Source organism: Astyanax mexicanus, chromosome 1 (genome assembly GCF_023375975.1).
Source record: "Astyanax mexicanus isolate ESR-SI-001 chromosome 1, AstMex3_surface, whole genome shotgun sequence".
In the NCBI taxonomy this organism is placed as follows: Eukaryota; Metazoa; Chordata; class Actinopteri; order Characiformes; family Acestrorhamphidae; genus Astyanax; species Astyanax mexicanus.
Window position 1 is genome coordinate 70,058,520 of NC_064408.1, and position 20,754 is coordinate 70,079,273.

The 20,754-nt window shown below is 38.0% G+C and overlaps 1 protein-coding gene across 1 annotated transcript in view; it reads left to right on the forward strand.

The window, feature by feature from the left end:
- Nucleotides 1-13,323, forward strand: part of prkchb (protein kinase C, eta, b) — a 32,456-nt gene extending 19,133 nt beyond the window's left edge. The window contains exons 11-14 of the mRNA XM_007256664.4: nucleotides 4,290-4,428; nucleotides 4,531-4,719; nucleotides 10,811-10,957; nucleotides 11,132-13,323. Coding sequence (XP_007256726.3) covers nucleotides 4,290-4,428; nucleotides 4,531-4,719; nucleotides 10,811-10,957; nucleotides 11,132-11,278 — 622 coding nt within the window. The 3' untranslated portion in view covers nucleotides 11,279-13,323. The remainder of the gene's footprint in view (nucleotides 1-4,289; nucleotides 4,429-4,530; nucleotides 4,720-10,810; nucleotides 10,958-11,131) is intronic.
- The last annotated feature ends 7,431 nt before the right edge of the window (nucleotides 13,324-20,754 follow it).

Below are 20,754 nucleotides of genomic sequence, written 5' to 3' on the forward strand. Positions count from 1 at the left end.
GGTTTTGAGTGCTCGGTTCTCTCTCAGCTCTTGATCGTTCTTGACGCGATACAGCACACAGGTGGGGGCGGGGCTGGTGATGTCATGGGCTGAAAAAAGAACGTTTGCGATGTAAAATTTTTCCAATATCGTGCAGCCCTAATCACATCTCTATGAAACATCTTACATGTTGTAACAACAAAAAAAAAGTCAGAAATTCACCTCAGCTACACTGCCAACTTAAATTTTTCTTAATCCCTACTGACCACCCGTGAAAGTGCGCTGATTAATGTCATTCAGTTTAATGTATAGTGGACTTTTAGATGATCCAGGCAGCTGCGGTTACCACCTGCAGAAGTGTTCTCCAGAGAAATCCGCATGAGGTCTCTGGCAAGCCTCAGAGAAGCCTGCTGTAGTTAATGAGGCATAGTTAAGTGGTGCAGTGCCAGAGAATTGGGACAGCAATGGCGTTCCAGTCATAGAGACCGGTAAGCACGTCACCTGTAGCCCCATGAGACCTAGTTAGATATCGCAACCACAGATACCAAACTGTGCGAATAGGGATTTGCTAATACTTTCTGCACTTAGGAGAGGAAGTAACATGGGTCAACCAGCTGCTACAGGAAGTGAGGTTTAATTTCCTTGCATTAATCTGAACTATTTGTCACATGTCATTAAATTGTAAGCTGTTTTATGTTTGCTCAAAATATAGGTCATATTTTTACCAGTGGCATGCATCTAGTATTTTTTTTTTGTCTGAGTATGGATTTGTTTGCACTTGCCTTTGCCCAATTTGTCACATCTTACGGATACTGCCCAACCCCCCAGATGAAAGTTCCTTCCCGTAGTTGAGCAAGCTGAATTTCCTGGCTCTTGTGCCTTTGTTGTCACATGACCCAGTCCAGCCTCCTCAAGATCTCAAACTTAATTCTTTGTGTCTGAATGTTTCTTTTGGGCCTCTTGCAGTTTATATGGTTTTCATGCAGGGCCTGTTTCTGTAATGTCTTAGGAAACCACATGCACAGTGCCATTTACGTCTGGAACACCCCCTCCCTACCTTATGACCACTTTTATTGGCCTTTAGGGTCATTCCTAATCACAGTGGCACCCTTTGAAGTCAGTTCTAATTGTGGCAGTGTTTTTTTTTGCTCTGCTTTAGCACAAGCACAGTGTTTCTGGGAGTGTGCACGAGTGTGTGTGAGTGTGTGAAAGTGTCCCATGGGATCAGTTGGTGTGTGCTGATGTCACAGTAGTACTCCCAGTGCTATGTGGCAGAATGGAATCACACTTACATAAGCTGTTTACCCGCAGAATTTGTCATAGGGCAGAGAAGATGAAAGGAAAAAAGCCCCCTTTGTGCACACACAAACACGGTTCTACACACAGGCTTGCTTTACGATCACATTTTCAGTCAAAACATGCACTGTTTATCACATTAACACAGTAACAGAATGCTCTAGCTGTAGAAAACAGCAGCAATTATCCAGGTCCCTCTGTGTCATCTTGCTGACCCATAATCTTTGATTAGGAGCAGACACAATATAATCCAGTGCTAATCTCTTTCTAATCTAATCTGCGGAGAGTTGTCCTCCCAGTCCTCTGGTCTGCTTTGTTTAAAGTGCACTAATGATTTTATTATCCTTTCACCACCCCCCCTCCTTTGGGGCTGGAACAAAATGCATTCAAAGAAGCACTTCACTCATAGTTGCTAATGTGGGGGCGCCGAGTGGTCCAGCGGTCTAAAGCGCTGCCACTATGAGCAGGAGGTCGCCGGTTCGAACCCCAGCTCATGCAGCTTTGCCATCAAGCTGCCGGCGTTAGAGGGAGCAAAATTGGCCCTGCTCCCTCTGTGTGGGTAGATCATCCTATGGTGATGTCTGCAGCACAGGGCGTCTGTGAGCTGATGTACCGAGCTGCATCGGCTGCATCGGCAGCAGCTCGAAAAGAAGCGGTGGCTGACTTCACATGTATCGGAGGAAACATGTGTTAGTCTTCACCCTCCTGGTGTGTTGAGGTATCACTAGTGATAGGGGGAGTCCTAATGAATGGGTTGGGTAATTGGCCTTGTAAATTGGGGAGAAAATGGGAAAAATTAGAAAAAAAAAAGAAAAAAAAGAAATAGTTGCTAATGTGGCCAGTAATTTGTAAAAGCTAGTAGAGTTCAGTTGGCAACTTCTCGTTTGGATAATCTTAGCTGACTCCCATTATAGCCATTTGACTTGGACCAAATTTTCATACATATTGATAGTTAAAACTGTGATTCTGGCTCCGAGTGGTCCAGCGGGCTAAGCACTGCCACAAACATCAAGCGGCACAACAAGAGAGCACAACTGACCTCCCTGCAGGCACATAACAGTATTAGACGTTATCCTGACGTACATTTTTGTCATCTGATGTCATGACCAACATTTAACCTGAAATTAACATTTACTGACGGGTTTGCTCTCTCTGGGTGGCACTCTCTCCCCTCATATTTCCAAAGGGTGATGCCACTCAGCACATGACATCTGTGAGCTGATGTAACGGAACTGAATCGCTGCGCTTTCCTCCGAGTGCCATGTGATGATACCCGGCAATTCTGCCTCAGCAGCAGTTCGAAAAGAGGCGGAGTCTGACTTCACATGTATCGGAGGAGGCATGTGCTAGTCTTTGCCCTCCTGGTGTTGGGGCATCACTAGTGATAGGGGGAATCCTAATGAATGGGTTGGGTAATTGGCTGTGTAAATTGGGGAGAAAATGTGATAAAAATTTGTTACATAAATAAAAAATGAGAAGGGTGGGGCATATGATATAAAAATATTATATATTTAAGTATATTTACCTCACACACACATTGAAATCCTGTGATCTCAAATGACCATGTAGGAGAATATATTAATGCGAGACATTATAGAGCTAATAGAGATTATTGCCTTATTGAAAAATATGTTGTGTCAAAACACAACCATGTTTAATTAAGTGTTAAATTTGCTACGCCCTTAATTTGGGGAATGTAGTCATCGTATTAGAAATGGGATATTAATGTTTTTAATTAATGTTCACACTGTTCCACTGTGGTTAAATTGTGCACATAAGCAAAGCTGGTGAACTTGGTGAACTCTCTGGGGGACGATACTGCATGGTGAAGGTTTTGGGTAAATTAGGGCGTTGGTTTTACACCTGTCAATCATATGGTTGGACAGTAACTAGATAAAAAGGCTTTTTATGCTTTTTATGCAGCCTCACCATCTTTTTGGTTTGTGGTGATGCCCAGGATAGTGCGTATGCCTTGCAGTGTGTGTGGCAAAGCCTCTGTGCCACTGTAAGCGTGAGAAACTGCATGTATTTGCTGGGCCTGAAGTTTTTGTGGCTTTTCTCTCTTTTTCCATCTGTGAAACCTGCTTTTAAATGATTCCAGTTGTAGTGTAATCTTCTGGGCTATCTTCAGAGTACAGAGTTACTTGGTGTGTGTTTAACATTTGCTTTAAAGTACACACTCAGGGCTGGTTTGCAGTGACATCATGTAATTTCAGCTGCTTTATAGTTAATAACTCTTGTGCGAGAATTAACCTTGGGCTTCGTCCCTTTGTTGGAATTCCATCAATCTCTCTGCAACAAGAAATCGTGTGCTCCTCCTTGCATGAAAAATTGTTCATTGTTCATTGTATACTTGCTGTTCAGAATGCAGCAGCCAGAGTTCTGACTAGGAGTAAAAGAAGGGAGCACATCACACCCATCCTTAAATCATTACACTGGATACCAGTATGTTACAGAAAAGACTTTAAGGTACTGTTGCTGGTCTATAAATGTCTAAAGGACCAGCATATTTATCTAATGTTCTTCAGCAATATGAGCCAAGCAGAACTCTCAGATTATCAGGAACTGGTCAGTTAGAGCCACCTAAAGTAAAAATTAAACATGGAGAGGGAGCTTTCAGCTAATACGCTGCCCTTAAATGGAACCAGTTAACAGAGAGCATTAGAAGCACACCAACACTAAACACTTTTAAATCCAGACTAAAAACCTACATGTTTAATCAGGCCTTCAGCTTAGCTTAAAACACTGCATCTCCGCACACTTTTATTCTATAATGGCACTTTTATACTATGTTTTATTCATGCTTTAATCTTATTTTATTTAAATTTAAATTCCTTGTTGTTCTTTTACATGTTTTTAATTTACTTCTCTTTGTTTTAATCATGTTTGAATCTTATTTAGGTTTGTATTTCCATTTTTACTGTTATTCTTTTACATGTTTTTTAATTTGACCTCTCTGTGTATTTTCTAATTTGTAATAAATAAATAAACTTGCCTTGCCTTGCCTGTTATAGAGATCTGAAGCTGGACAATGTGCTTTTGGACAAGGATGGCCACTGTAAACTGGCAGACTTCGGCATGTGCAAGGAAGGGATCTGTAATGGAGTGCGGACAAACACGTTCTGTGGGACACCAGACTACATTGCCCCGGAGGTAAAAAACTGTTACAAAGACATAGAGAAGACATGAAAATAGCATGTAATGAATGTGTATACTGATGTGATATGTGATGTGATTTCTCTCTATTTCTCCCAGATCATCCAGGAGGAACAGTACGGTGTGTCTGTTGATTGGTGGGCTTTGGGGGTGCTCCTGTACGAGATGCTGTCTGGGCATGCTCCATTCGAGGCTGAGACAGAAGACGAGCTCTTTGAGAGCATTCTCAGAGATGAAGTGATCTACTCGTCCTGGCTCAGCAACGAGGCAGAAGACATCCTTAAAGGGGTGAGCTAAGCTGAATTTCAGAAAATGTGAGGTTTCATTTACATAGAAAAGCATTGGCAATCAAATAGGTTGCTCTAGAGAAGCCACACATAGACCTAGGGTCACCACAGCATTTGAATACCTTTGGGGTGAGCTGGAAGGTTTTTGTGATCCAAAATAAATCATTCCATTTTAGTACCTGACAAAACTACCATGGTGAAAAAAATATATGCTTAATTGTACTTAAAACATATTGAGAAATATCTAAGCATGTTGTAAATATACTATATACTAGATACTAAATATAACAGATTTATGTACTTACCTAAAATATATATTAAAAGTACATTAATATTATGCCTTCATCAAAGTAAACTTTGATCATATTTTTTAAAAAACACAATACAGTGTATTTTAAATACATTAAGTTTAATGTTATTCAGTGTACTTCTAAAAAACTCACTTCCAAATATACTTTTGTACATTTTTAGCAAAGTATGTTAAAAACAACTGTTACAGTAATTCCCTGTACAATGTATCATGCAACTTTTTAGAAAGTAAATTAAATTACTACATAGGTAAAATGTTTTAAAAATATATTTAGGAATTACATTAATATATATATATATATATATATATATATATATATATATATATATATATATATATATAATATATATTAATTATAAGTGTCCAATGCTCTGTAATTATAATTTGGAAAATATAGATATAAGTACATTATATGATACAGTGTTAAATAACACATTTAAATTTCAAATAAAAAAGTCTAAAAATTGTAGTACAGTATATTAAAATATATATGTATATTCAATGTACTATACTAGAAGCTTCTTGTATGTGCTTCTTACAAAAGATAGAAACAAGAAGCATATTTGTACTTTAACATTAATACTTAGTGTATAATCGTGATACAGTTGTTATATTCATTAAATTTATTATAATTTTACTGTAAAAATATTTAAAATATGGGGTTACATACATAAAGTAGTATGTTTAAATAAATATTATAATCTTGTGAATGCAACAAAACCTTCACAATAATTCAATTTGCAATACAGTTAATTGCAAATCTTATTAAACAATACATGTAGTAAAATCTGTTATGTCCACTGTTTTAATGTTACCTACACTTTCTGGCAGATTTGCTTCAGGTTGTTTTGTTTTTTTGAACGCAGTTTTAAAAAAAACTTTTAAAAAACTTTGTGATTGGATGGTAAAAACTCAAGACTATGACTATTGGAACAGGAACTATATACAAGTTTTGGAATTCCATATTAGTATTAATTTTAATGTAACTTGATGCTATAAATTATTTGTCTGCATAGCTTTGTAAATTTTTACCCTGATAATTCACATCATCTTCTCATAAGTTCGCTGGCAAGTGTTTTAACCTCACTCACAAATTATATATGTGTTGACATTCTGAAGCTTTTCTCTGAATTAACAATTCCAAATCAGTTTATATAATGCTATGCCATAACTTTTGCCATGTCAGTGTAATTACTGAAGTATAAAGAGTTCTTTTTAAAGATTCTGGGATGATTTTTTAGTACAAACAGATGTATGCTGTTGATAGACAGGCAGACAGATAGATGTTTCATGTCTAAACCTGAGTGTTTTGCTTGTATCAAGTTCCCAGCAAAACTAGGACAAAGGTAAAGGTTTGAGTCATTAAACTTCGTCTGACAAGCTTCTTTAGAGGAACAACAGATTCTTTGTTAGCCACAGTGACGTCATGTTCAGCATCTGTGCTAATTGCCCAATGTATAAATCTCTTCCTTATATATTTTTAGTATAAATTAGTGTACCATTGTTCATTTCTCTTCATGCATTTATGCTAAATGCAGTCATGCAGATATGCTAAATGTGCGTATAACTGTAACAAAAAGATGTGATATCATCAAAAATTCCACATCATGGTTCTACATCAACATGCAAGTACCTGCATGTAAAGTCTGCCTTCTCCTTTGCCATGTCTCTGACTAGTGCAATTCTAGTGCAAAATTTATGGACAGCCACCTATGGTTCCACATGAGATATAATAGGTGATATTATAGGTGATATACAGTGGTGTAAAAAAAGTGTTTGCCCCCTTCATGATATCTTTTTTGCATTTTTGTCACTCTTAAATGTTTAAGATCATCAAACATATAAAAAATACAATACAAAATACAAACACAAGTAAACACAAAATGCAGTTTTTAAATTAAGGTAGAAACAAAAAATGTTGTTCCACCCTTAGCTGCAACAACTGCAAATAAATTTAGCAAATAAACTTGCAATGAGTCTTTCACCACACTGTGGAGGAATTTTGGCTCCACTTATCTTTGCAGAATTATTGTAATTCCACCATATTGGGGGGTTTTCAGCATGAACCATATTTTTAAGGTCATGCCACAGCATCTCATTCGGATTCAGGACAGGACCTTGACTAGGCCACTCCAAAGTCTTCTTTTTTTGTTTTCTTTAGCCATTAAGAGGTGGACTTGCTGGTGTGTTTTGGATCATTGTCCTGCTGCAGAACTTAAGTTCATTTCAGCTTGAGGTCACAAACAGGTGGTCGGACATTCTCCTTCAGGACTTTTTGGTAGAGAGCAGAATTCATAGTTCCATTTATCACAGCAAGTCTTCCAGGCCCTGACACAGCAAAACAGCCCCAGACCATCACACTACCACCACCATGTTTTACTGTTGGAATAATGTTCTTTTTCTAAAATGTGGTGTTACTTTTATGCCAGATGAAATGGGACACACGCCATCGAAAAGTTGAACTTTTCTCTTGTCAGTCCACAGAGTATTTTCCCAAAAGTCTTGGGGATCATCAAGATCTTTTCTGACAAAATTGAGACGAGCCTTAATGTTATTTTTGCTCAGCACTGGTTTTAATCTTGGCACTCTGCCAGGCAGGCCATTTTTGCCCAGTCTCTTTCTTATCGTGGAGTCATGAATGCTGATTTTATCTGTGGCAAGTGAGGACTGCAGTTGTTTGGATGTTGTTGTAGGTTCTTTTGTGACCTCTTGGATGAGTCGTCACTGCGCACTTGAGGTAAATTTGGTTGGTCTTCGCCATTTGTGGATAATGGCTCTCGCTCTGGTTTGCTGGAGTCCCAAAACTTAACAAATGGCTTTATAACCTTTTCCAGACTGATCTCAGTTACTTTCTTTCCCATTTGTTCCTAAATTTCGTTGGATATTGGCATGATGTTTAGCCTTTGAGTGTCTTTTGGTCTACTTTGCAGGCAGGCAGATCAGGCAGGTCCTATATAAGTGATTTCTTGATAGAGAACAGGTTTGGCAAGAATCAGGTCTGGGTGTGGCAAGAAAAACTGAACTCAGGTGTGATAAATAACAGTTAAGTTATAGTTAAAGGGGGGTTGGGTCATGTTGTGTTAAACAAGATTGCCCATCTCTTCATATTTTGTCAGTTTATTGTTCTTGATAGCCACTACAATCCTACTATACTTTCTTCTGGGTGCAACTATTTTCTTATGATGAGTGTACATATATAAACATAATTGCACAAAAACTTCATAAGTGGGCCTAAAAGGAAAAAAAGACATTGAAATTGGTTGCACGTGGCTTCTGTAATTAACCAAGAGATAATAATTTATGGCTTTTTGACTTTGAGATATTTTGAGGTCCAATTTACATAGAGAAGCACTGCCAATAAACTGTGTTGCTCATGGTTGCGCACAGAGTTTGGGAGGAGCCGCATTTGTGGTCCAAAACTAATTATTTCAACGCAGTATCTGACCAAACTTTTAATCTTGTGGCTGAATGCTACACAATATTCACAGCTATTCGCAGCCATTATGGCGTCCATTGCAAACAGACTTTTTAACAGACTTAAAAACAACAGATTCATTTAAATTAAAAGTTACACAGTTTTACACATATTGACGTAGTAAACCACTTTAGACTACTATTTGGCAGAACCACCTTTTTATGTTCAGACAGCAGATATAGTTAAGTAGTAGACAGTTGTGTTTTTGGATATTTTAAACAGGGGAGAAAGAGCATTAAATGGAAAAATGGTAAAATCCGCCCAGCATGAGAGGCTAGGGAGGGGAGTGGATGTAACCAGCTTGGAGGGCATTAACCAGCTGTTGCAGTTTGCTGATTTGTTGGAATGGGAGGGCTCTTACGTAAGTGGTCTGTCCCAGGCAGAGGGTTCAAATAGCATAGTCAGATTCTAGAGTAGATGCTAAACCTAGCATGCAGTAGCTGCTGCCTCAGCTTCTGTTGTGCTGAGAAATAAGTGGCCAGTGCTCTTCCGGACTGACCTCATTACGTAAGCCTGTCCAGGCCCCTTAGGCAGGGTCCAGGCTTATAGTTGGCCAAGCAGCGGGAGAGGGTGTAATCTGTTCGACTTTGACATTGACTTTGCAGCTCAGAGTTTGTTTTGACATGTCTGTACCGTGACATGCTATTTGAGCCAATTAGGGGAGGGTACCGTTCATACAATGCATATAGGAAAGAAAGTGGGAGGACTGTTAATAGATTTGTTGCTAGCACACTATTGGAGTAAAGGATTAATTGGAGTATTACATGGAGCAGGCAAGATTATTAGCTTAGGGAGCTGGTTGATTCTTATGAAGGCTTTTAGTCACTCACTGAATTTAATTTCCAATCCCATTTAACTTCAGGAAGGGTTAAAAAGCTGCATCTCTGTGGATTAACCTCTGCACCATGTGACAGTAGACAGATCCCTCAAGGGGAAGAGGCTTATGTTTCACTCTGCAGTTTAATTGGTGCATTGCATGCTCACTGACTCTTCTTGCTAAGAGGCCTAATGCAATGCTTCCTCTGTTTATACCGGTATTCCTGTGCAGTTTGTGTTGGCCTGCACAAATGAATGGTATTCAAAGAGTATCTGGGCTGTATTTTAACCATAATTAGCCACCCACATGCTATATACATGTATTCAGACTGATCACAGCAGTCAAAGCAGTCATTGTGTGCCATGTGCAGGCAGAGCAACATGACTCTTAGGGTAAGTCTCAAGAGACAGGAACACCTGACAGAGACAAAAACGTGCTGCAAAGTACACCCTACACTAGGAACACCTATAATAACGTAACCACTTGTTAGGTCAGTTAAGTATCATGGGATGCAGGAATCCAATAACCCTGGCTACTCAGTAAACAGCAATTTACCCAATCAGAACAATGAGTTAGGTTCCATTTCCTCCTAATCCGTTTGTGAAAGAGGCTGTGTTCTCATCTCCTCTTTCATTCAGAGCTGTGAAGGAGATGACATCCTTGGCTATTCTATCTGTGTCAAGGGGCCAATAAAAGACATTTCTAATCCTCTTGGTTAGCACAAAAGAGAGGAGTTTGACCCTTGTTTGACCTTTGCTGCCGACCTCCCCCCATTTGTAAATAGTCTGACCCATTTGTCTATCTCTGGAGAAACACAGCAGACCTGTGAAGTGAAAACAAAGTCCGCAGATAAAAGATGGCCCTGACTTTGCAAAAAGCTGCCTGGTTCGCTTTTTACCACCATAATTACAAAGCATGCTTGTACATGTGGAGTGTAAAATTATCTCTCGTTGAATTAGTGTGATAGATGTTTGTGTTAGTAAAAGTTAGTACAGAGAAACACTTTATGCTCTATAAAGAACCATTCAGTTCTTAGGATTCTTTAGAAAAATACTCTGCATATCATTGCTCAGCATAATCTCTGCTGCATCCTTTGCATATGGTTGGACAGTTTTATGATCAATTATTCAGCGAGTTTTCCTGTACTTAAATGGATTAAAAAAACACAGTGACTCATGACAGGCTTATTATAGAAGCTGATGGGCACTCCAGTGTGTTTTAAGTTAGAGAGTTTTCTGTTCATTTTTTTAAGAGCTGGAAGAAAAAATGCATTGTTTGCCTTGACCATATGTTTCAGACTGGGTTAAAGACTGCAGTTGAAAACAACTGGAGTATTCCCTTAAAAAGCAATCCACTGAGATGTTCTTAAGCAATCCAATCATGGCACTTCTCCAAACAACCTTTCTGGCACCACAGAACAGCATTTACAGCTCTCAAATGTGAAGTGAAGCCAATATTATGAGCTCATACCAAATTTTATTCTCCTTCAGTTTCTGACCAAGGACCCTTCATGTCGACTGGGCTGTACAGAGAGGGACGGAGGGGAGAAAGCCATCGCTGCTCACATGTTCTTCAAAGATCTGGACTGGGAAAAGCTGAAGAAACGAGAATTGGAACCCCCCTTTAAGCCACGAATAGTAAGTCATGCCATTTAGCCAACAACTACAACACTACCACCATTGCTACTTTCAACAACTACTACTTTACTGTCATTGATATTGACATGATTGTAGCTGACTGGTCTAAAATAGCTCACCACTTTACCTCACCACTGTTTTTAACCTCTGACCTTTTCATGTTGTGCTCTGCAGAAATCGTTTGAGGATGTGAACAATTTTGACCTTGACTTCACTCAAGAGGAGCCCACCCTCACACCCATTGAAGAAGCACTTATCCCCCTCAATCATGGAGACTTCAAAGACTTTTCATACACAGCCCCAGAGCACCAGCGCATTTAACAGACACACTAGTGTATACTGCTTTTTATTTATCACCGGACATTAGGACTTGTATATAAACAAATGTACATCACTCTGACAAAATGTTTCATGACATTTTTATAGAGACTGCATAAGTTATGTTGAGTGCATAGTAACCACACAGTTTTTCTCACTGCTCTCCAAACATTCAGCTGCTTTCCAAAGTACACCAAAGTGTTTGTGTCAGTCTTTTCCAGTCTCATTCCTGTAATACTCAGTTTTATGCAGTGATTCTAAATTCAAGTCACTAAAACATGTCCTAATAGATAATACTCCCTAATTCAAGAGAAGCAAAACGTAATTTTGAAGCTGTTAGAATACCCATTTCAAAAAGTTTCCTTACATCTATTTTTTCCTGACAAAGACATTTATTAACCAAAAACAAAAAATTAAATTGTTTAATTACCAGAAAGTCATTAGTTTCACACTTATTGTGATCACTAAAATAAATGTATTTCAGCAAAAGAAAAATATAATAACAGTATGTATAATTTATATCTATATATTTGTCATTTAGTGACTATTTTACCAACCTACAGTGTGAAAATACATCTGGAGCATTGCTGTTAAAGGAGTTTATTATCACATTCAGTCGCATTATGGGTAATGACAAGGTGCTGTGCGTGGGACTGAGAATGGACAGTTTACTTAATATTTGTAACACACAAATATTTGATTCAGGCTTAATATTGTGCATGGTATATGTATTTCGAGAAACCACAGACTAGGAACAAAGTAATACAAAGTAAGTGAAATATTGTTCCCATCAAGAACTGTGAATTGCTTGACCTGAATTTAATTGCAGTATTTTTTAATTGCACGGTATCAATAAAAATCTATTTTCTGATCTATTTTCATACACAAGACACACCGGATTATAAGGCGCTTTATGCAACACTAATAAGGAAGAAAGGTGTCGCCAAGTTTCCCTTCTAATGAAGCAGGTCTCGTCAAGCTAAACTAAGTAAACAAAACTGTAATTCTTAAAAAAAACATTTTCTTTTCAAGTCAAATGAGTGCTGGGTGTTAATCTACAAGCGCTTCTGTTTACTTACAGTAAGCTTAGATTTTCAGATTTTCACTAAGACTGGGGCATTAGCGGTTAGCTGGTAATGCTAATGATGCTCCAGGAGTGCTAGCCGGCATTAGCACCTCCGTACAGGGAAAGAGCTAGTGCTTAGTGCGGTTAGCAGCTAATGCTAATACTGCTCCAGTCTCTGTGCTGGAGCACTAAAGTGAAACTGCTGTTTAATGCTGCACTTTAGCAGAGTGGCTTTATGGTAAAATTCATAACATAAGGTGCACTGATGATTTTTAGGAAAATTAAAGGGTTTTAAGGGTGCCCTACAGCAGGAAAAAAACGGTAATGACCATGTTTGTGCAAAAAGCCATGCATACATGCTTATTCATGTATTTTTATGCACTGAAAACGATGGGTTTGATCTAGTCTGTCCAGTCTGCAATGCTGTAGATGTCTATATTTGTCCACCTTTATTTATGTGATGATGCCATTTAAATATAAATGTATATTTAATTGTCTCAGGACACTGCCTAATATATTAGTGATGCAGTTTGCATTTAGTCTGTTACTGAAGAGTGGCGAGTGTTTACCCCAAACTGACTGACATCATTGTACACATTGAAAGAGCAGTTAAATGATTTTATAACATGCCCCAAAGCGGTGACATTACCAGCATATAATGTTCCCTCTGCTTCACTGAATTATTAAATATATATGCTTAACCTGACACAGGTGGAAGCATTACTTTTTCATGAGAGAAATAAAACATCTCATTTACACCTCAAAACAACAGTGGAGGTGTACCCTTCTACAGTAACTTCAGTCAGCAGGCATGCAAACCTCTTATAAATCTTTAACATTACTGGTCTTGTGTCAATCATGGGTTTTGAGGTGACCTTAGTGGGATTATGTCAGACCCTGTTTCAAAGTTGTTGTTTTTTTTTTTTTCAGTTAATCAGGTGTAAATTTGGTCTAAATAAATGTTTTGTTACTTTTCTGTTGACATGTAATTAATCAACTCTTTGTTGTTATTATACATGTTTTAAGATTTTGTTAAATGTCCTGTCTTGACTCTTATCATTCTTTTTTCTGTTTTACAAGGTTAAGTTATAAAAGGATTCAGACCTGCTCTGTCTTACTGGAAATGTAAACATATTGTGCTCTTAAATCTCATGTACATTGGGCTTTAAGGATTGTACTTGCAAGTGTACTTACAATCTTGGGAGTTTTTGTTTAATGAAGCCAGAAGAATAATACCATATTTTTTGCATTTTAAGGCGCACCAGATTATAAGGCGCACTATCAATGAACATCTATTATCTGGTCTATTTGTATAAATAAGGCACACTGGATTATAAGGGGCATTAAGTAACAAATTAGTTAGGAACAGGGGTGTTGCCATGTTTTCCCTCTAATTCGTGTAAAGCTAAGCTAACTTAGGTAAACAAAACTGTAATTCCAAAAAAAAAAATGTCAAACGAACGCTAGATGTTAATCTACACACATTTCTATCCTAGAAACTATTTATTTGGGTGTGTAAAGTCTTTCTTTTTACTTACAGTAAGCTTAGATTTTCAGATTTCCACTAAAGCTGGGTGAAGTAGCATTAGCACTACCAGCTAACCGCTAGTGCTAGCCACGTTTAGCGGCTAATGCCACCCAACAGCGCTACACTAAGAAACCCAGAGTGTTCCGGTAAACCAGAGTGGTATTATCTAGCAATTCGTCCGCAGACTACAGTCCGATGTACTCACCTCTGAATGGCGAAAGAGCTAGCACGGTTAGTGGGTAATGCTCGGTTCTGGAGAACTAAACTGAAACTCCTGTATAATGCTGCACTTCAGCGAAGCAGCTTTACTGCTCCTTAATATCTGACTGGTAAAATTTATACATAATGCGCATTGACAATTTTTGGAGAAAATTAAGAATTTTAAGTGTGCCTCACAGTGCCAAAAATACGGTAGACAAAAAAAGGCCTGAGGCTTAAGTGATATCAGTTGTTTTGTTAAAAGCTGATGCACATTTATTGAGTCTCTGTCTGAAAATGTAGATACAGAGAGTTGTAGTTTTAATCTCTGCCTACTTCATTTTTCTTTAGTCATGGCAGTCATTGCTAATTACTGCTAATAGGTTGCCTCACCAACTACGTTTTATTCAATCTGCAGTATGAAACTGTATACCTAAATGGCACAAGTGTGGTTTCAAAATATCGTTTCACATATTGTCTCAATTGTATTGTCTCAAAAGTTTCTGATGCAGTATTTCACCTTAATTAATGGCATTTCAGCTTTCTCCCACTAATATGGCTTCTGCATAACCCTGTAAATTAAAGCATGAAGCCCTAACCTGCTGCACTTCAGCGAAGCAGCTTTACTGCTCCTTAATATCTGACTGGTAAAATTTATACATAATGCGCATTGACAATTTTTGGAGAAAATTAAGAATTTTAAGTGTGCCTCACAGTGCCAAAAATACGGTAGACAAAAAAAGGCCTGAGGCTTAAGTGATATCAGTTGTTTTGTTAAAAGCTGATGCACATTTATTGATTCTCTGTCTGAAAATGTAGAGAGTTTTAATTTTTAACATATGTGTCCAATTCAGAATTATACCTTTTGTGTGACTTTTATCACAATTGTGTCATTTTACTTATAATGTATTTGAACATTTTACTTTTTGTTGAACAGTGGTCTAAATCGTGGCAGGAGACAATAGGAAAGGTGCGGTCCTTGACCTTCACACAAAACCTGATAGTGTGCATTTGTCCATATCCTCCAAGAACATTCTGCTAGTGATTTAATGGTGTTTCCAGTGGACAATCTGACTACCAGTGTAATGTAAACCATGACAATGCTTAAGCTAATGTGTGAAAGGACTATAGGATGTGTAAATTAATCATGCTTACTAAGAGCTCTGGTTACTAGTGTGTTACATCAGGGATTGCCTCATGAGCTCCTCGAGATCCACCACACTTCCAGTTCCAATCTTGAACACCTTGCTCTAGGCTTGAGATACGTTTCGAGAGCTTGACAAGCTGCAGCAGGTGGGTTACACTGGGGTTGGTGGCGCTGTCTGCATGTTGGAGTGTCTCCAAGCACCAGGTTGAGCACCTCTGACTCTGACTTTGTGATAAAGTGCTTTGTCATGGGGAGGCAACTGAAGAGTTGCTTACTACAGACTTTTACACACATTTGTGCTTACCATCTGGTAAGGCAGATGGCCAGACTTATATTTTAGTTTATTCACTGTGATACAAGCTTGCATTCCCGAGACATTCCAAGAAATGAGGCAACATTAAGGATCTTTTTTTTATTTATTTATTTAATGGAATGAACTAATTGTGATGGCATGACAGCTTTGTCACTATAATTAATATGTTTTGAGATATGTACTGTCTTTTAGGTTAGTGAGTTTACCTTTATCTCTATGTGGTTTGGTTTGATACATTTTCACCTTTAGCAGATGTTCTTGTAATTCGTTTATTTATTTTTTTTCTGTCATTTGCTAAATGCTTAAATATTTTTTTATGGATGGTTGGGGGAAAATGTGCCTCTGCTTTACGCAAGAAATTGGATCCTGCCATTGATGAAGACTGGAAAGTTTAAACTTGCGTTTGTAGTTCCTCAGCCTGCAATCCAGCCTGAGGCAGCCAAAAGCCAGCACAATCTGGCTGAATGGTGTCTGTGTGATTCAGACTTAGTCGACACATTGAGTCAACATTGCTGAGAAGTTCACTGGGTTCTTCACGAGGGAAGTGCCAAGGCACCAGGAGTCATTTTAGCTATTTTAATTTAACAGTGCTGGTTTGACTTGAATAATTTGTCTTAAGAATTCCTCCATTGACAACATCCGCACCTGCCGTCTTTGTGGGGAAACATTAGTATCTATTATTTTATGTAATGTACCATTTGCTTTGACCTATTTGACAGGTCAAATATTTTCTATCCAGCGTCCTCCGTTAGCACACTGAATTCCATAAATACACAGTACGTCTGGCAGGCAGTCTGTAATGGCTCCAAGGACTGTTGGCAATATTCAAATGAAGAGCAGAGCTGTCACAAGGCCAGCTGCAAGTGCGGTCATGTTGCTGGTAGACTGGTTGAACAGTTTCTTTTTTTTTTTTTTTACAAGCCTCCCAGTGGCTTGTATTTTGTTTTTCTCTCTTTGACCTGACAGCTGAAAAAAGGTGCTTTATTTTTTTAGTTTTGATTGTAGCTTTTTTACTATGTCATATAACAATATTACATTGGTTCTGCTTTTGCATACTTTAGTATCTGTTATAACCATAACTGCATACTGCATTTTGACTTTATGGGTTGCAGTTATGAATGTTATCTTTTTTGCCTGATATGGACACTGACTTAAAATGTCCAGTTATATAACTCACTCACTGTCCCAGTGCCTACCTGGCACATGCTTCACTAATCTTCCCTGAATGGTAGGAGATAAGCTAATGTTTTTTTTAGACATGCAAGACTATTCCTGGACTGCTGTACTCTGTGAAAGGGGTTAAATCTCTGCCTACTTCATTTTTCTTTAGTCATGGCAGTCATTGCTAATTACTGCTAATAAGTTGCCTCACCAACTAAACTTTATTCAATCTGCAGTATGAAACTGTATACCTAAATGGCACAAGTGTGGATTAAAAATATCCTTTCACATATTGTCTCAATTGTATTGTCTCAAATGTTTCTGATGCAGTATTTCACCTTAATTAAAGGCATTTCAGCTTTCTCCCACTAATATGGCTTCTGCATAACCCTGTAAATTAAAGCAAGAAGCCCTAACCAAGACCAGGTGCAGGGGGTCACAATAACAACTTCCAACTGGCCTTGCACCAATCATTAGACACACACTGTACATGAAATGTATTTCATCCACAAGGTCCCCATCATTTACAAGTGTACACTGAGTACAATATACAATAAGAATACTCTAAAAAAATAACTTTTACTGAAAAGCCTTGAGCAAATGCTTTAAACCTTAAGTGGTGCATACGTTTTGGAAATCGGGGATTTAGAGACCTTTCTGGTGAGAATGTGTAATTGTGCAAAAGAGTACTTTTAAAACTTGTTTTAGCATGATCCCCCTTTTTACAGTTGCTTAGCTAACCAGCAATATATGCTGAATCATCTTTCAAAGGCTGTGCATTTGACCTGAGTACATCAACAGCAAGTGACAAGGCCAGACACTGTTGCGAAAAACTCCTGCCTAAACTTTCCAGATCACTCTGTTTTTAAAATGAATATATTAAAGATTATAAAGTTGCAGTGATGGCTGTGCCAGCACACTAATTCAATTTATTAAAATATTTTGTCCCCCTCCCTCACTCTGCTTCTACTAAAATACTACTGCTTCTGCTTTCAATTAAAAAAGAAGAAAAAAGGAATGCCACTTTAGACTGCCAATATCTGTTGCTGGTCCAACATCACTCAAGTACATCACATCAGTTTCCTGGCTCTTCCTCATATCACACATTGGTGCTTATGTGATTCACTTGTTGTTAAAGCTCACCTTCCGCGAAAATCCGATTTTTCTTGTTTTTTGTGGAATACAGTAGGTCTCTCCGAGTTGAATGTGTACACCTGCACATTAAACTGTTTTGCAGCCCCCATTGTCTGCAGGAGCTAAGCAAAGAAATCCCCCCTCCCCCCCCTCCGAAAAACGGGTGAATTTTGAATTATCTTTCTGCCTACGTAGGCAGAAACTCACAGACCAGCCCACCTTGGCTCGAGAAACTCCCAGAGGCGGAGCTGAAGCGACGCAACATCACCGCTCATCAGTTAGGAGGTGGGAGGCAGTGAGCGGCAGAGCGGTGGAGGGGCGTCGCAGTGCTCCTAGCCAATCAGAGGAGAGATATTTGCATGCTGTTTGCATGTATGAGTATTCATGAGCAAAGCTGGAATCCGGTCATTTTGGACACACCCCTAAAACAGTCCATTAAAAAAGAGCTATACAGAGACACCTGAGCACTTTTTTTTTTTTTACAAAAACGGCTCACATGTCATTCATTCATGCTAGAGACCACAACTAGACATTTTAAAATGAAAGAAAAAACGACGGAAGGTGACCTTTAAGGAGCACTCGTTAACAACAAATAGACAGTCTACACAAGCTTCCTTATTTCAGAAAAACTCCAGTCCTGGAGGGCCGGTATCCAGCTAAGTCTGGCAGTTGCCCTACCCAAACACACCTACTTTGCCTGGTAATGAAATGATGATTTGAATCAGGTGTGTTTGGGTTGGGCAACTAAGCCTTGCTGGAGACTGGCCCTCCAACACTGGAGCTGCACCCCCATCCTGTACAACAACCATTGTTTCTTTTTCAAACTGTCAGAAATCCTCTAACACACAGTTGTGGAATCCGGCTCTTATTCGTAGCCAGGACCTTGTGTTTGGCGCTCACAGTCAGTCTACACAGCTGTTTTATGGTAGTTAATATTCTACAGCCTAATGTTTTCCTTGCTATACCCATAAGAAGTGGACTTACTGGCTGACCAACCAACAGGGTACAAAAACTGTAAACACTGCAATTTGCAAAAATATATATGTACACTTCTGTTGCCTTATAATTTGTCTTTACAGTTGGTTTGTGTGGTTAATACTGTAATAGCAATGTTGTAAAACATATTTTGTGAACATTAAAAAGCTAAAATGCCTCTTAATAGTTAAATGAACCTTGGCTGTTAAGCCTCAATATAGTGTATATGTCCAGTAGTACTGTTATGGGAACTAATTAACAATGGTTAAAAAAATTATATTTTACATCAGTACTATATTGTATAAAACAAGTAAAATACTTCATATTTATGGAAAAAACTAAACCTCTATAATAGTAGTACTCTTCTCTTTTTCTCCATCTGTCTGTCTGTCCGTATCTATTTCTTCCTCTGTCTGTCTCCATCTGTTTTCCACAGAGCGAGGAACAGGAAGCAAAATATCTACTTTACCACAACTATATAATTCAGTCTTTCCAGCTTTAGTTAGAGTGTGACATCACCCAAAAGGAAAGCTTTCCAGACAGTCTCACTTTCTGTACTGTATATAACATCATCACAGTGTAACAGTGACAACCTTTCAGTAGAATAATTTTGCTAATTTTTCTAAATCATATTCCAAAAGTATTGGACATGACCTATTTTAGGACATAGACCTTGTAACATTCAAGGCTTCTTTTAACTGAGTGTGAATATTGATTTTGTGTCTGCCATGATGTTTGCCGAAAAACATCTTATTAAGACATGATGGATTACTGACAACAATATATTTATTTAATTGTGGGTTACATGCTCCTACAATATTATTTATTTCCTGTATTTTGTTGATTTTTGTTTATTGAGACATTCATTGCCCGTAATTAAACTTTATTCACAATGAAAACAAAAATGATTTCAAATTCTATACAAAATAATATTATAGGGGTGGATGGATTTGCCCAAACAGGATGCTGTTAAGGGTTCACAAACACTGGAATTGGCTCTGGAAATATTGAAAAAACAAGGTGAATACAGTGAAAGCACTGAAACATTAGGTTAACATTAGTTAAGACATTGGCATACAATGATATATATGTGTAATACAATTAACAATATAATCCTGAGTTAAAATGTAATGTGTTGCAGTCATTGACAGTCATTGTTTGGCATCATTATGTCAACCGTTTTTGTGACCTGTCTTTCCTATAAACTGATTTCCGCATTTGGTTGTGGATCTAAACATAAATATGAGTAATTTTACACTACTCACTAAATGAAAGATACTGATGTAGTGTGGTGTAATGGCCTGACCACAGAGTCAAACCAGGCTCTACCACAATAAAGCTAATGTTGTCACCCACACGACAACACCAACCACTAATATACCCAGCTTATATTTGCATAATGCAGTGTATATATACTATATGTTGAAATTTAGGCTGCACTTAGGCTGCATTTTAGGCTACATTTAGGCAGCACCCACTGCTGACACAGATGTTCAAATGCACACACAGTAGTATGGTAGTTCCTATAGAGAACCACTAAAATAGGATTCTCTTGAGCAGATAAAGATGAACTAATTGGCTTAATATGATGTACATGTCCAGTAGTACTCAATATATTGTATAACTAAAGTAAAATACTTAAGTTTTATGAAACATAGACTTACAAATAGACTTATAAAGACCTCCCCGGACAGTGAAGTCAGTAGAGACAGTGCCAACAAAAGCTTGAACTTATTAATACGTAATATTAATACATAATAATTGATATAATGTATCTAAAATGTATACAGTTTAGAATTGTATTAAATGACTGTAACTATACTGTAACCAGCTAACTAATTATATAAAAGAGAGTGAGATTCCATATAAACCAGTGGTGACATATAAGCAGTCATAATGAGCCAGCTGAATTCAATGAGCTGAATTATCTCCAGTGAAGGAAAAAAAACATTTAAGA